Raw genomic sequence first — 17,149 nt, 5'->3', positions numbered from 1 at the left:
AGCCCAACTTGAAGAGGCAGCAAGGACACATGTCAGGCCCCTACCCATGTTACCTTCATGTGTTGCTTGAAGCCTATTGGCTAGGCTTCAAAGGGGTCCAATGATAAATTACAGGAATTATCTAATTGTTTTAGCATTTATCAAGTCCTCTCTCTCAAAGGGGAAAGGGGGACACTTGTCCCAAGGCTACCCATGTTGCTTGTAATGGCTCTTGCTTGTGATTGGCTAGGCCTGGAGGGGTCCAATGAGCTTCAGGCATGAGCTACAAGGGGGGGTCGACCCAAGCAAGCTAGGGGGTTGCCTAGGGGGTATACTCACCCACACACACTCACAAGCACTCTCATTGTGTGATATGCAAAGTGCAAGAGCTCCCTCTCCAAGCAGGTAGAGGTTGAGAGCCTACACCAACACTCTTGGCTATGGAGTGCAAATCCAACCAAGAGCCATGCTTCAATGCTTAAGCTTGCCATATCCTTCTTCTTCATTACTATGCTATTATGTATGCTAGCAACAAGAGTATGATAAGTGAGGAACTAATTCTTTTTCCTACGAAATGTTTCTTCTTCCTCTTCCCTACCCTCATTCCCTGCTAGCTCTCTCCACCTTCGAAGGTGTTTGAGGTCTTGGGACTGAGGCTTGGGATAGTTAAAGCTTTCTTCAAGTTCATGTTATGTTTGTGGTGCATGGAGCCTTCCATCTTCATGGCATCACCTAGGTCACAAGGAACACAAAGACTGTATTGTAACAAGTCTCTCTTTATGGGAGAAATCATAATACAAATGCCTATTGGAGGGGGGACCGGCTCCACATAAATCCGGTCCTCAATTGTTGTCATGTTCTCTAAACTCTCTCTCTTGCAAAAGTATTGTCTATGCCAAGTTAACTAATTGCTATGATTATGTTGCTATCTTCAATTATGTCTACCCGCTATGCTCACAAAATCATTTCTTGAAAGTACTCTCATTAAATTCCGCTATTCTCAAATTGAATAGGCAAATTCCATTACATTGGTATCAGAGCATTTGGTTTCTCTTTTCTTGCTTAAGAAGAGAGGTCCTTAAGTAGCCTATAAATGGTTGATGTTGTTAATTATAATAGAGTAAGTGGAACTGGGATCTAATACCGGTTTTGTTAAGCCCACTATGTGGGGGATGGTGCACACGTCGGGAGCTTTGGACTTAATAATGGAGTCCTTTTAGACTTGCCTACGGCTTTACCATTATTGAGCCATAAGAAGTCCGAAAGGAGCTAGCCCTTGGCAACTTTGCTATGTTAGACCTACTCCTCTACTCTCTATAATTAACCACTTTGAGCCGTGGGTGTAGATACTTAAGAGCCGATTTTCAAAGGCTAAGAGGAGTGGCAACTAAGGTTTTGAATTGCCAAAGCATACACTAAGTACATACATAAAATTTTGTTAACATGGCTGACAATAATCAAGAGAGTAGAATGAACATTGATAGCTTTGATTTTGCACATGAAGGTGCTAATGATGATGCTCCCATGTTTGTGAATTATCTTGTGACTAGGTTGCAACAAGCTATGGGCAACCCTACCTTGCAAGCCGAAGTTACTCAACAACTTCGTGCCTATGGAATTTCCCTTCCTCTCCAAGAGGAGAGAGAGCTTAGGAGGCCTCTTGAAGAGACCCCCAAAAGAAGACTCTCTCCCATTTGAGAGGAGGAATCCAAAGAGAAAGAAAGCAATGAAAGTCTAAGTTCTTCTGAAGATGTGGCTCCACGAAGAAGGCGGTCTAAACGATCGCCTACTCCTCCCAAGAGGAAAAGAGCAACCCATAGTCCTTCTCCTCATCACTCTCAAAGGCAAGAGAGGAAACAAAGGAAGAAAAGGGCTAGGAAGAGGTCACCCTCTTCTCCTTCTTCTTCACCTTCCTTCTCTTCCGATGAAAGTTATGGCTATTCTCCTAGAGAATACAAGAGGGGAGGGCATCGCAAATCATTTCCTGCATGGCGAAGGTCACAAAAGCTAAAGAATTTCAAGGAGGGAGGAAAGAGTATCTCTTTTCTCACCTACGATGGCACCTTTGGTGCTACCGACAAAGTGTTGGCCTTCATCCAGAAATTTGATGCAGCCTTTGGGGACGAGGGCTTCACAGAGTCCTCCAAGATACGCCATGTAGCTATCAACTTCCAAAAATCAGCTCGTCAATGGTGGGCTAGCCTTCGTGGCAATGGAGAAGCCCCAAAGACATGGAAAACTTTACGAGTTTCCATCATGAAGCAATTTCTTCCAAGCGATACTAAAGATAAAGTTCTTACCGAATGGCGCGGCTTGAAGCTCCTCTCTCATGAGTCTATCAACAAGTATGTAGATAAGTTTTGGGATTTACATCTCAAAGCTACTGTCTTTCAAAAGATAGACTTTGCCGAGCAAAGACAGCAATTCTGTGTGGGATTAACTGAAGAGATGGCCGAATATATCAACTCTCAACGGCCCGGTACTATTACCGAAGTAATCCACCACACCATGGTTGCTTCACGCATCAATTTCCATCAAGGGGCTAGACGTAATGTCAAGCCCATGGAAAACAAAGATAAAAATGATGCAAAGGGGAAATCCAATGCTCAAAATAATTCCCAAGGCACTTCCAACAACAACAACAACAATCGGTCCAAGGAGAAGGGAGTTTACAAAGGTAAAAACAAACTCTCTCCTGAAGAGCTTGAAGCTTTTCACAAGGACCATAAGTGTTTCAAGTGTGGGGAGCAAGGACATGGCTATCGTTCTTGCCCCAAGAAGAATACTCGCAATGAGACTCCTAGGGCTTCCACAATCGAAGCTCCAAAAGAGGATGCTCATTGCAAAGGATCATCACTCTCCTATGCTTGGGGAAAGGTACGAGAGCATGATGCCTTCATCTTGTTTGACCCTGGCTCTACTCTCAACTTCATATCAATAGAGTTGGCCACCAAGTTGGGCATTCAAGCTTTTGAGATGGGAGATATAGTAACAGCTGATGCAGCTTTCAAGGGACAACAAGCCTCCGTTACTCCCTTGATTGGGAAGTTGAGGCTTCATGTCCAAAGCTATGTCGACAAAGAAGACTTCTTCATCTCTCCCCTCCAACATCAGGATGTTATCCTAGGGGCACCATGGTTTGATCGCATGGCTGCCAACATGAAGTTCCCTGAAAGGAGAATTTACTTCACCTACAGGGGAAAGAACATGTATGTAGATGCTAGTGAGCGTGGTCGCACTATTCCACTTGTAAATCCTCTTTCTTTTGATAAATCAATGAAGAGCTCAGTTTCTGCGTACATGATTTATGTCAAAGAGTCTCTAAAAGCTAATAATGTTTCATCAAATGAAAATGATAGGAATCAAGAAGAGTTAGACTTGTCTACTTTTCTAAAAGGATTCCAAGATGTGTTCATCGATGATATCCCTATGGACCTACCTCCAAAACGAGGGGATGATGACCATCGTATTGAGCTCCTTCCAGGAAGCTCACCGCCTAACAAACCTCCTTATCGAGTCTCACAAGCTCAACAAGAGGAGATAATGAGGCAAGTACAAGAGCTGGTAGACAAAGGGATGGTGAGGCCTAGTTCCTCTCCCTTTTGTTCTCCAGTCCTTTTAGTGCAAAAGAAAGATGGTACATACCGTATGTGTGTGGACTATCGAGCACTAAACCATATCACTATTAAAAACAGATTTCCCGTACCTCGGGTAGAAGATCTGTTTGATAAGCTACAAGGCTCTACCTACTTCAGTAGGATTGACCTTAAGAGTGGCTATCATCAAATAAGGATAGTGGATGAGGATATCTTAAAGACCGCGTTTCGCACAACATTTGGTCTTTATGAATATCTAGTCATGCGTTTTGGCTTGACTAATGCACCAGCTACGTTCAATCGTGGAGAAAATTTTTAGACCATATCGAAAATTCACTGGAGTGTTCTTCGATGATATCATCATCTACTCCAAGTCTTTGGAGGAACATAAGCAACATCTCCAAGTGATTTTTCAAGCCTTGAGGGAGAACAAACTTTTTCTCAACCAAAAGAAAAGTGAATTCTTCCTTCAAGAGATTCAATATCTAGGCCATATTATCTCTCACGATGGTATTCGTATGGATCCATCAAAGTTAGAGGTAATAAAATCATGGCCTAACCCAAGGAATCTACATGAGCTAAGAAGCTTTATTGGTATGTGTGCATACTATAGACGCTTCATAGCAAAATTCTCTCAAGTGGCAGGACCACTACACGACTTAACCAAGAAGAACGTTAAGTTTGTATGGACTGCTAAGGAGCAAAATGCCTTTGAAAAACTCAAAGAGAAGCTTACTTCCCAACCAGTCCTTGTGCTTCCGGATCTCTCAAAGCCCTTTGAGGTCCAATGTGATGCTTGTGGTGATTGCCTTGGAGCGGTTTTGCTTCAAGAAGGGCATGTCATAGCATATGAGAGCCGAAGGCTCAATGGTGATGAACGAGTCTTGGGCATTTATGAGAAAGAGCTTTTAGCTGTTCTACATGCCCTAGACACATGGAAGCACTACCTATTGGGGACTCCATTTATCCTACGAACCGACCACCAAAGTCTCAAGTATTTCATGACGCAAACCAAGCTTTCTGACAAACAAATGAGGTGGGCAAATTTTCTTTCGCAATTTAATTTTCATATTGCTCACATAGCTGGTAAGCACAATCAAGTTGCCGATGCACTTTCAAAACGACCAAAAGTTAATGCGGTGTCTATAGCTACTCACAATGATCTATCCTCTATGATAGATGAGTATGCTACTAACCCTGACTTTAGAGACATAATGTCAGCCCTTGCTTTGGGGAAGAAAGAGGAACCATTCACCTTGCAGGATGGTTATCTTCTTCACGGCAATAGGCTATGTGTTACCCATTCCCTTCGTGAGAAGGTTATGTATGAATCCCATGCTCCTCCATATGCAGGGCATAGAGGTATTCAACCTACTCTCCGAGGAGTAGAGACGTATTTCTATTGGCCTACCATGAAAGTGGACATACAAGAGTATGTTTCAAAATGTGTAGTATGCCAAAAGACCAAGTATGATAGAGGGAAGCAACCTGGATTACTCCAGCCATTGCCTATTCCAAATTCACCATGGGAGAGTATATCCATGGATTTCATCTTTGGATTACCCAAGTCTATCCATGGGAATACAGGAATATGGACAATAGTCGACAGGTTTAGCAAGCAAGCACATTTTATTCCTGTCAAAAAGACTATTAAGGCACATCAAATGGCAACTCTCTTCATATCTCAGATTTTCAAACACCATGGATTACCCACATCCATCGTGTCAGATAGAGATCCTAGAATGACCAGTAATTTCTGGAAAGGTCTCTTTGAAAATCTAGGAACAAGATTGAATTTCTCTTCGGCCTATCACCCACAAACGGATGGCCAAAGTGAGATAGCCAATCTTACGATACTCGATCTACTCAAGACTTATGTTACCGAAGTAGATCAACGCTCACAATGGGAAAAGTATTTACCGCTAGTAGAGTATGCCTACAATAATACTGTACATACTTCTACGGGCAAAGCACCTTTCGAGATCATAGAAGGAAGACCTAAAAGTCCCTTGCTACCGAAAGTACATGGGAAAATCTTCGCCGCCGATGAGTATAGCCGTGACCTACAAGAATCTTTTCAAAAGATTAGGGAGGCTATAGCCATCTCTCAACAAAGGCAAAAAGCTGCTGCTGATAAGCACAGAAGAGCCTTAATGTTCAAAGAAAATGATTGGGTCTTACTCAAGTTTCCTAAGGCTCGATTAAGGCAAACGACGGGCAAAAATCCTACGGGCCATCAAAAGTATTATGCTAAACTAGCAAAAAGATACTATGGTCCTTTCCAAATCTTGAAGCCTATCAATGAGACGGCTTATCAACTCAAGTTGCCCAACCATTGGCTTATACACAATGCCTTTCATGTAAGCTTACTTAAGCCCTACAAAGGAGAGCCACCAATTGAACCAATTATTGAAGACCCCCCCGAAGTTGAAGACCAAGAAGAGGTGCTACAACCCGAAGCTATCCTTCGGCATGAAGACAAGGTACTACGACATGGTAAGATTATCCGACGGTATCTTATTAAGTTCAAAAATTATCCTTTTGAAGATGCTAAATGGATGCAAGGAGTACAACTTAAGGATAGTATGAACCTTGTCAATGCTTACAATGCTACATTAGAGTAAGCAAATGTACAAATTTCTTTTAAATAACTCATGTTTTTGTCTTATATGACTAGTCCTCTTTTTAATTGTGCACAAAATTTAACTAGTATGCATGCTTAGAATCATGTTTGTGATGACGACGTCTCTCAAACACCAAGTAGAATTTGTCACTCTACTTTGGGAGAATAAAATGGACTAAAGAGCAGACATGCTTGCGGCAGCTATGTCTCCCAAGCACCAAATGGATTAGTCATCCATCTTGGAAAGATGTCATAGGGTAAAAAGGGATCCTTTACCCGCTAAGTACGATTGACTAATGACTAAGACTTTATCTTTTCTACCTCATAGTCGAGGACGACTATGATTTCAAGAGAGAGGTAATGTCATAAAATCTAATATCTAACTAACCCAAATGATTTTCTCATATTAAATTGATCACTTAATGTGGGAGAATAAACGGGAACAAGTGTTAAGATATAGGTATGTGCTTATAGATCTATCTCAACACGGGGCCAATGGTAAAGGGGCCCAAAAGGGAGATGGTCTATCAAAGAGCAAGGCTAACCAATGGAGCATAAGACCTTAGGGTTAGCTTCATTGAAGACCTCCAATAAATGTGTGTAAAAGTCCTTTGACCTTAAGTAAGCTAGGGCTGAGCTTGAGGTGGGAACCCGGCCCAAGCTCGAGGTGCTTGTCATGCTTGAGGTGTTTTTCATGCTTGAGGTGCTTAATTAAGATGCTTGAGGTGCTTGATTAAGATGCTTGAGGTGCTTGACTGGCTCCATGCTTGAGGTGCTTGACTTGCTGCATGATTAAAGTACTTGAGGTGCCTTGAGAAGCTTGCCTGAGATGCTTGTGGGAACACCCCTAGTTCAAGTGCTTTGTCATGCTTGGTGAGTAAGGTGCTTGATCACCTAAAAGTCAAAAGCATTCCTACAAGAGGGGGGGCGAGCCCTTTTCCTAGGGGCTAGAGAGAGAACACCCACTCACACACACAAGGGAAGCCCAACTTGAAGAGGCAGCAAGGACACATGTCAGGCCCCTACCCATGTTACCTTCATGTGTTGCTTGAAGCCTATTGGCTAGGCTTCAAAGGGGTCCAATGATAAATTACAGGAATTATCTAATTGTTTTAGCATTTATCAAGTCCTCTCTCTCAAAGGGGAAAGGGGGACACTTGTCCCAAGGCTACCCATGTTGCTTGTAATGGCTCTTGCTTGTGATTGGCTAGGCCTGGAGGGGTCCAATGAGCTTCAGGCATGAGCTACAAGGGGGGGTCGACCCAAGCAAGCTAGGGGGGTGCCTAGGGGGTATACTCACCCACACACACTCACAAGCACTCTCATTGTGTGATATGCAAAGTGCAAGAGCTCCCTCTCCAAGCAGGTAGAGGTTGAGAGCCTACACCAACACTCTTGGCTATGGAGTGCAAATCCAACCAAGAGCCATGCTTCAATGCTTAAGCTTGCCATATCCTTCTTCTTCATTACTATGCTATTATGTATGCTAGCAACAAGAGTATGATAAGTGAGGAACTAATTCTTTCTCCTACGAAATGTTTCTTCTTCCTCTTCCCTACCCTCATTCCCTGCTAGCTCTCTCCACCTTCGAAGGTGTTTGAGGTCTTGGGACTGAGGCTTGGGATAGTTAAAGCTTTCTTCAAGTTTATGTTATGTTTGTGGTGCATGAAGCCTTCCATCTTCATGGCATCACCTAGGTCACAAGGAACACAAAGACTGTATTGTAACAAGTCTCTCTTTATGGGAGAAATCATAATACAAATGCCTATTGGAGGGGGGACCGGCTCCACATAAATCCGGTCCTCAATTGTTGTCATGTTCTCTAAACTCTCTCTCTTGCAAAAGTATTGTCTATGCCAAGTTAACTAATTGCTATGATTATGTTGCTATCTTCAATTATGTCTACCCGCTATGCTCACAAAATCATTTCTTGAAAGTACTCTCATTAAATTCCGCTATTCTCAAATTGAATAGGCAAATTCCATTACAAAAGCCGTTTGAAGCTTCGCTTTGACCAATTTTACTAGATTGCGCCCACTCACCCACACCCACATGTCTCAAGGGTTGAACCATAGTGGGTGCGCTTAGAGCCCCTTACCTTTACCACTATGACAACACTCCTCACCTTTACCACTAGGCCAACACCCCTTGAAAAGTTTCTTGTGTTGGGCAAAGGAATTCTTAATGTTTCTCTTGTAAACATCCATGTGATTTAATCACTCTAATATCCCTTCCTCACACTACAAGTTCATTCACCTAAATCTTTTGAAGATTTGGTGTTGCTCCATTTTTGGAAAGCAAAGCAAAAATTGGCATCCCCTATAGGCTCCTGCCCTGCCACCTTTCTTCATTGTACTGCTTCCAGTGGGACGACTGTGTGTGTTCTAGACTCTAGTAGAGAGAACAAAAAGAGTGCACTCTACCTTTGTTGGCTGCACTACTTGCAGTTGGACTATCGTACCTCATCCTCCGTGCTTGGGACCCCTTCTACAGGAAAGAGAGATAGGCAGACTCCGTTTGCACTTTCGTACGTGGAAAGGCAGAGACACACACACACACACACACACACACACACACACACACACACACACACACACACACACAGACTGGATCAATCTCTCTCCATAGCCTCACTAGCTGGCAGTCCAAAATTGAATCCCACCTCGCCTATTGACGTCTACCATGCCTTGCAAAGATCTTGTTGTATAATCAAGAGGGAGAGAGCACACATGCACCAAGAGAGAGAGAGAGAGAGAGAGAGAGAGAGAGAGAGAGAGAGAGAGAGATGGGAAGAGGGGTAGGAAGAGGAGAGACTTTCCTCCATTAAACCAAAAGGATCTTTGAAGATTTTGGTTAATGAAAACAGTTGCATACTCAAGCTCTTTGCTCCAAGTATATTTGGGAAAAGAACAGTTCTTCTTAAAATGTTAGGGAAGGCATTTTGGGCAAAAACATCAATTTTTTCTATGTGATTGATACTTGTGGGATTTCTTGGAAGAAAGACCAGTGTAAGGTTTTTCTAACCTTTACCAAGATAGAATGGTCAATATTTGAGTACGTACACTTAGTGTGAAAGGCATGAATAATGCTCCTACAACATGTGAGACCTACACCTGCATCTATCTTACCTCCTTTGACATTTGATAGTTGAAGATGATACTTGAAGGGGCCATTCCCTTGTAATATGCAGACCACCATGGCTCTTGGCCTCCATAAATCGTCTTGAGTTCACGCATATTATGGTGAATGGTCCTTAAGGGACCATTCTCTACATGTTATCTCAGCATTGATCAAATTTATATTCAATTAGGGTATTAACGTTGTTCTAGCACTATGGAAGATGTAGTGGTGCTAGGAGTGGCTAGAGTGTGGCTGACAAACTCTTGAGTGTTGGTGGTGGTGACTCTATGCTGTAAAAATGGCAAGCACTGCTAGGCAACTACTATCACAATGTTTCTATGGACTCCCCAAAGGGTAGTAGTTGTTATTTTCTATGGTAGTGGGAAGGCGCATCTAATTTAATACTAAAGAAAAAATTTCAAGTGGCTTGAAGCACAAGCTAGAAGTGATGGTTGTTGTCTAAGAGCAATGAGAGAAAGAGAGGGAGAGAGATTCAGAATGATGGTTGTTGTTTATGGGCAATGAGCTAGAGAGAGAGCAACACATGAGAGATAACTATCCTTATTTCAGCCTACTAGCTAGGCCATGGAAACCTTGTTTTCTTCTTGATGTGTACTTTTCACACAAAATCAATGCTAGGCTTGAATATAAGTGTTAAGTTAAGACCATAGTATAGTGCATCTATTTTCTAGAATGTACAAGGTGCAAAAACCTCCACTCTATACAAAGCCATAAAGAGAATGATGATTACACTAGCACCATGTTGTAGAAAGTTAGCCAGAAAGGATAAATAATGTGAGTGCCCTCTTCCCACAAATTATGTACAAGAGTGATCCTCCAAATATTGTAAATTGAGCACTAAGGGGCTCCAAGTAATAAGCCCTGGGATGTTCACCTCTAGCACCCAGGCTCAAGGTTTGTCAAGCTTATTGCTAGTCATTTTATGTCGAGGGATTCTATAGGCTAAAAGACATAAATATTTTATCCATTGTAGAAAGAAAATAGCTCTTGGTATTGATATTCTTTGAAGTATTTCAAAATATGTAAGGTACCCACCTTCTTACCCACTAAAAGTTAGCATTTTTAAATTATAAATGGCTAATGAAACTCCAAATTTGATAAAGTGTGATATTTTATGACCTCTCTAAGCTTAATATATCATGCTAGGGTGCTGGGAACTTGCTCTTGCAAGCAGGGGAATAGTTGCTAGTAGTCCCCCCTCTTGCCAAAAGTTATAAAAAGGCCTTGAGACCTCCCTCACATACACATTGTGTTGATGGGCATACTCTGCTGCACTTGAAACGTTTATTTCTCTTAAGAGAACGAGGGCATCCACAAACCACTTAGAGATCAATACCTCAAGTGGATTTACGCAATAAATAAGTGTTATTATGCTAGTTTTTTCTTCAAAATTTTAGAAAACTATGCTAAGCCTCTTTCTATACCGGAATCTAATTACTCACCTTGTTGCCTAACTAAGAGTGAATATGTCAATAATTTTTAGTAGATTATGCATGATTTAGTCTATTTGAATAATTAAGAATGAAAATTATAATCTCCTTAAGTGTAACGCATCATTAATTAATCACTTAAGTATTATGCATACTTATATTAGAAATGTATTTAATTCATATGAATCTACAAATCGGGTATTTATGCTAGCTTTAGAATAAAGAAAATTATCTTAAATTATGAGATAATAACTAATAGCTTTAGTGCATTATTGGCTACCTTTAGAAAATAAAAGAGACTAATAAAAGAATTCAAGTATAGTAGCTACAACCACATACGCTATAGTATTTTGTAAGAGATTTTGAGATTAAGCAACAAACAACCATGAGGTTAGTCCCAACAACTAGGTAGCACCTATGGAGCATGAGCAAGCGATACCGATTATATATATCATGGATGTTACACAATTTAGCAATTTCATCGAAGCTCTGGAAACATTGCATATTAACCATAGAAAATCAATAAAAATCTCATCTTAAGAAATACGCCGATTAAAATATAGAGTTTCTCTCTGTGGAAACATGGCAATCGATCGAATCTAAGAAAGAATGCTTGGGACAAACTGATTGAGTAGGAAACAATGATCGCCAAACCTTTTGGTATGATTTCTCTTAGACTCTACTTATAAAAATTGGGAGAATGAAGCCACAACAGAAACACTTTATGGACTGGTGGACCCAATAAATCGGGTAACTTTTCAAAGATTTTAAAAAAATATTTTGTTAGCTTGATCGGTATTATGCCTTAGGCACTAGAGAAACTTGATAGTTGTGCCGCTTAAAGCTATGGAGTAAAAAGCATCAAGATTAGTTGCCCTAGAGTATGCACTTTTTGGTTGACTTCTATTTACACATGTAATACTATAGGGAATATTAACAGTCAGTGCCTTTTATTGTGAGGATCTGCGGTGTTATGACTCACAACCCTATGGTGGGTGGGTGTGTATTTTAGAAAGTAGAACGTCACTATTGGGTTATGGTTTTTCCTAAGTTTTCGCAATGCAAGATGAGCCCAACCCTTCACTAGTGGTTAATGCCTTAAGCCATAAGTGTAGCAAGAGCAACGTCCACCTATTTTCTCTCAATCTATGAAAAATAGGATTGGGGACTTATAAAAGGTATTGCATACTTCATATTGATCCGGTATTGATCAAGTGGGGACCTCACATAGTCTCTATCAATCCAACCAATGAAATGGGAATAAACGATAACATGCAAATATTTTCCATCACATCATGTACCTTTTCTTATTGTGTGACAAAATAAGTTTATAAAGCTTTTCCTATTCCTAGTAGACTAGGCTTTGAAGGATTTTTAAGGCCTCAAAATTTTCAAAGCCTAAATTAGACTTAGCTCAAAGCGACATCAGGAGATGCACCTATTCAAAATAAAGAGAGATAGAAGCTCTGCTTTTGGGAAGAATTACATGTACCTTGAAATACTCATTAGCGGCAAATGTTATTAAGTTTTTTTTTAGAAAAAAACATAATCTAAAAAAATTGTACTAGTAATATATCGTACGCGTTGTCTCAGGCGACCCATTTGAAACAACAATTTTATCGGTTAGATATAATGTTTATAATTTTGAAAAAATTACCAATAATATTCAATACATTTGTTCTATATAAACTAGAAAAAAAAATCAAAAAGGTTTTATTTGTTGTAAAATGTAATGAGTAGCTAAATCAATTTCAAAATTTTTTAGTCTGATTTCAAGACAATTTATAGTTTAAAAAATTTAAAAGTTTTGATTCATTGTAAAAGCCTTGAAAGATCTGAAGTAGCTAAGTTTTCGAAAACATAATAAAGTGCAAGTGAAGCATAAGGGAAACTTACAGTCATCATCTGTGTTGATCCAACTTTCATTTGCGAGAAAGGGAGAAGTGGAAACCAGTTGTTGCATGTTGGAAGCTTCTTGAGATTGACATGAATGATCTGATTGGTGACCTTGATGTTGATTATCATCAATGGTGGAACCATTTTTGTCAATTTGTGCTAATGTACTAGTAATGTAGTTGATAAATCTTTCACTACCCCTATAACTTCTTGAAATGGCCCAATTCAACCTCTCCTCCTCATTGTTTTGATCATTGGATACATGTGGCCTTTCATTATTGGCTTCTGCTTTTCCATTCCAATTTGTCCATCCATTTGGCACTCGTTTTTTGAGCTTTTGCAATAGATGGAATGCCTAGAAAATATGATACAACCATTAGAGTAATCCATGCACAGTAATAATGGAGAAATACAAAGACACAACAACAAGCAACACAGTACAAAATAAGGCGTACTTATTGTTGTTGTAAAAGAGACGATGAAAATGTATCATATTTTTTGCTTCATGTTAATTGATTAAACTAAAAAATACTAATAGAGTAGTAGCTCTTTGAGTCTTGAGACAAGCTTTACCCGATGGTTCACCAAGAGTTCAATGCTTTAAACAGAAGATATAGAAATTTTCTCATGTAGGAAAACGGAGTCTTTTTCATACAATGCATAACATCATGAGCTTTTGCTCGGGAGGCACCACATACCTAGCTAGGTATGCCATACCTCCCGAGCAGAAGCTCATGATGTTAGAGGTAAGCCACAATGTGGGAATTATTGTGAGAACTTGTCCAAAACTTCTTGTGACGATTAGAGAGGGCTGATATAGGCGAAGACAAAAGGAGAATGAGAAAGTAAATGAGAATTTAAGAAAGTGTGGGAGGAGAAGGCGTACCTTACTAGAGGACTTGTGGACGAGGCTCTCAAAGAGAGGAGGGGGAATGGTAATGTGGGTGGAGTGTAGCAACCGGCTTTTCAAGCTTTGCATGAGAAGCCAATAATGCCTTTTGGTGAGCAACTTGTACAAACCTTGCTCTCCTCCTCCTCCCTTGCTCTTGCTCTTGCTCTTGCTTAATATTGTGTCCATGGGCATCTCCAAGAAGTTGTGCAGAGGCATAAGCTCCCTCATATTCTTCTTCCCACTCTCTTTCCCATATCCCTCATTCCCTTCCCTTCTTGCTTTTCCCTTTCTTGCTTCCTTTACTCTGCTCCCATTGCAAGCAGTAGAGCTTCCCTTGGACGCAGATGGTCGCGCTTGATCCCGTGCTGCTTGTCCTATCTTGAAGTAGAGTATCTTCTGAAGCTCTTCTTGTAGCTTTTGTATATCCATTGAGCTCACCGACTCGCGGTTCGAGCTCAGTGACTCGCGATTTGAGCTCATTGATTCGCGGGTTGGGCTTAGTGGGTCCACGATGGGGCTGATGTAATGAGCCACTTCATCATCATTCTCAACATCAGAATCCTGCTCGTCCTCAGTTTCTTCTTCTTCTTCTTCTTCTTCTTTCTCCCTGCTAAAGTTTAGCAAGTTGCCCATACCAAGGGTACCAATTGTGAGCACCTCTGAATATACGGGTGTCTCATTGTTGGCTTTTGCTTGTGAATGGCCTGATTGATTATCAGACGCAAGGAATTGTCTGCGAATATCTGACAATCTACCTACATTCATGATAATGCGTTTATGTCAACTTCTCTCTCTCTCTCTCTCTCTCTCTCTCTCTCTCTCTCTCTCACATGCATGCGCAGGCGCGGGCACACAATCTCAACTCACAACTAATTATAACACAAGAAGATTTAGAAATTTTCTCATGTAGGAAAACGGAGTCTTTTTCATACAATGCTTAACATCATGAGCTTCTGCTCGGGAGGCACCGCATACCTAGCTAGGTACGATTGGAGGCAGGGGACCACCAACCCCCCCACCGAGCCGGCGGTACCCTGCCCCCAATCGTACCTAGCTAGGTATGCGGTGCCTCCCTCACAGAAGCTCATGATGTTGAGGTAAGTCACAATGTGGGAATTATTGTGAGATTTGTCCAAAACTTCTTGTGTATATATAAAGGAGAGACTGCAGCGAATTAGTACCAGTATTGGGTTGAACGTGCTTGTTAGAGCCATGATTGTAAGGCAGAAGCTTGTTCTGAGCCCAGCTGAAGAGCTATAACAAATTCCAAGCAAAAAAAACTGAGATCAGCACTACAGCAAGGAACGGAATACGGAAAAATATAGAAATCAGGTTATGCATAACTCTCTGTGTGTGTGTGTGTGTGTGTGTGTGTGTAAGAAGAACAGCAACAGCAATACAAAAGAAATTTGACTCAGAAACATTAATGTAAAAGGAGGTGCACTACACAATAAATTTATGATCAAGTTTCCTTACCTTCATACTGCGAAGCTAATGAGGCTGTTGGCTGATTGAGGGAGCAAGGGGAGCATTGCTTATAAGGTAGGCTAGGCTTTTTGGCGAATCTAGGCTTTTTTTGGGGGCTGCCCGAGAAGAAGAAGCTCCTACAGCGGTCCTAATTAAGAGAGGGAAGGAAGAGATATGGGCTGTTGGCCTACCCGAGGCGCCCCTTTTCTCACTTTGAGATTGGCCCACGTGGACTCATTGACTCCAAAACTAGCTTCCAAATCCACTTTTAGAGTAGCCTAGGCTAAAGCAGCTCCACTTCTGAAGTAAGTGGTGGCCTCCGCATTTCCCCACATAAGCTTCCACTTCCCTGCCTCCTTTTTTCTTCCTTCGTTTTCTTTTTCTTTTTTTTCTTTGTTTTGTGTATGTGTATGTGTGTGTGTGTGTGTGTGTTTGGGGGGGGGCGGGGGCCGGGTTCGAACCCTCTTTGCTAACATGACCACACAAAATTCAATTGAAGGGCTCCTAATGTGCAATTAGAAGTAAAGAGAAGACGAGCACACTGACCATGCGCAATGGCTCTCTCACACACACACACAAACATATACATACATACATATATAGAAAAGCATATATATATATATATATATATATATATATATATATATATATATATATATATATATATATATGTATGTATATATATATATATATATATATATATATATATATATATGTGTGTGTGTGTGTGTGTGTGTGTGTGTGTGTGTAAATCTATTTATACGTGTGATACAAGCACGCGTGCACACACACACACATGTATAGACATCTTTATATGTTTATGTGTGTCTACCTCATGTAACTACTATTTATTCGTACGTATACGTTGTATATGTGTCATGCATATGTACAAGGTAGTGAGTACACTATACACTCTTGGTGTATTCATCAACATTTTGTGTCTGAATGGTATGTGTGTGTACCTATGGGGTTTTTTTGGAGAGAGAGAGAGAGAGAGAGAGAGAGAGAGAGAGAGTTTGCCATAGCTCAAAGAAGAAACCTCAAGGGAAAGGGAGGATAGGGAGAGAAGAAGTTATCATCATGGGAAGAGACCACAATGGGAGAGAGAGGTTTTAACATCATGGGAACAAACCTGAGAGTTTGATTGATAGTTTTTGAACTAAGAGCAAAAAGTATACATCAAGCTACTAGTGTGCATTCTCAAAAAGATGTTGATAGATAGGGAGATGTGAACAAAGGCCACTCTATGGCCCCATCCACATGGTAAGAAAAGGTAGAAGTTGGAGAATTTGAATCAACCTTTCCTCCACAAAAAGTGATTTTAACTTTAGGTACAGTGAATCAAAATGAGTATGGGCGTGTTCTTTTTATCATAATGGTCTACAAATGTTACCAAACAAGACCATGAAGTAAATTGTAGAGCCTACCAATTCATGAGGATTGGATAAGGCTAGGTTCAGACGGGGATTGTCGATAGAACTTTGCTTTTCAATCTTCCATTCTCATGGAGTTCACAAAGGTCAGAGGAGGAAGAATCTTGCACTTGTTGCTTACGTGCTGCCCATTGATTATTGACCCTGGGGGGGGGGGGGGCGGGGGCACGTAGCCCGTGGCAACTCCGAAAACTTATATTTGCTTATTTCACCAATTGAACCAAAGCACACACTCTACCAACCTAATATCCATTTTATCTATTTTTTTGCAAAACTCACAATTGTGAGTGGATAGTATTAAGAACATCAGAAATATACACCAACCTCGAGCTCAGACCGAGCCTTGAGGGTAAAAGGATTACAAGTTTTTTGCTTGACAGAGAAATCACAACTACTCCTAGGCTTTACTTATTACAAAGATGTCATCATGACATGTATTGTTCTAAACCAGTCCTCTGAGGCTTGTTTGCCTTCGATCATGTGGATCATCACTCTGTTCTCTTGTATGATTTCACAAAAGCTTGCCACAGCCAGATCCCCCTCAAACACACGGCGGTTCCTTGCTTGCCAAATATGGTGAAAGAAGTAGTACTTGATTATTTGAGTGCAGACAAGAAGAGCAGGACTTCCCAAGCTGTTACCACCAAAGCACAGATTAGTCTTGAAGAACTTAATTTTCCATGTCCTTTGAA

At 40.9% G+C, this 17,149-nt stretch overlaps 1 protein-coding gene across 3 annotated transcripts in view; it reads right to left on the bottom strand.

Moving 5' to 3' along the window:
* The window catches only part of LOC147452780 (uncharacterized), a 39,355-nt gene extending 24,111 nt beyond the window's left edge, over nt 1–15,244 (bottom strand). For 2 of the 3 annotated variants that reach the window (XM_086518363.1, XM_086518364.1), the window contains exons 1-4: nt 15,034–15,188; nt 14,739–14,811; nt 13,552–14,312; nt 12,666–13,020 (exon numbers count right to left, since the gene is read on the bottom strand). In XM_086518363.1, the coding sequence (XP_086374489.1) occupies nt 12,666–13,020; nt 13,552–14,312; nt 14,739–14,811; nt 15,034–15,039 (1,195 nt within the window). In that variant the 5' untranslated portion in view covers nt 15,040–15,188. Of the gene's footprint in view, nt 1–12,665; nt 13,021–13,551; nt 14,313–14,738; nt 14,812–15,033 lie in introns of all 3 variants that reach the window. The other variant, XM_086518365.1, reaches the window with a different exon arrangement.
* Between the last annotated feature and the right edge of the window lie 1,905 nt (nt 15,245–17,149).

The sequence above is a fragment of the Adiantum capillus-veneris genome, chromosome 8 (genome assembly GCF_014529385.1).
Source record: "Adiantum capillus-veneris isolate H3 chromosome 8, ASM1452938v2, whole genome shotgun sequence".
Taxonomy (NCBI): domain Eukaryota; kingdom Viridiplantae; phylum Streptophyta; class Polypodiopsida; order Polypodiales; family Pteridaceae; genus Adiantum; species Adiantum capillus-veneris.
Note: the sequence above shows the minus strand (reverse complement) of the source record. Positions and strands in the feature narration are given on the sequence as shown.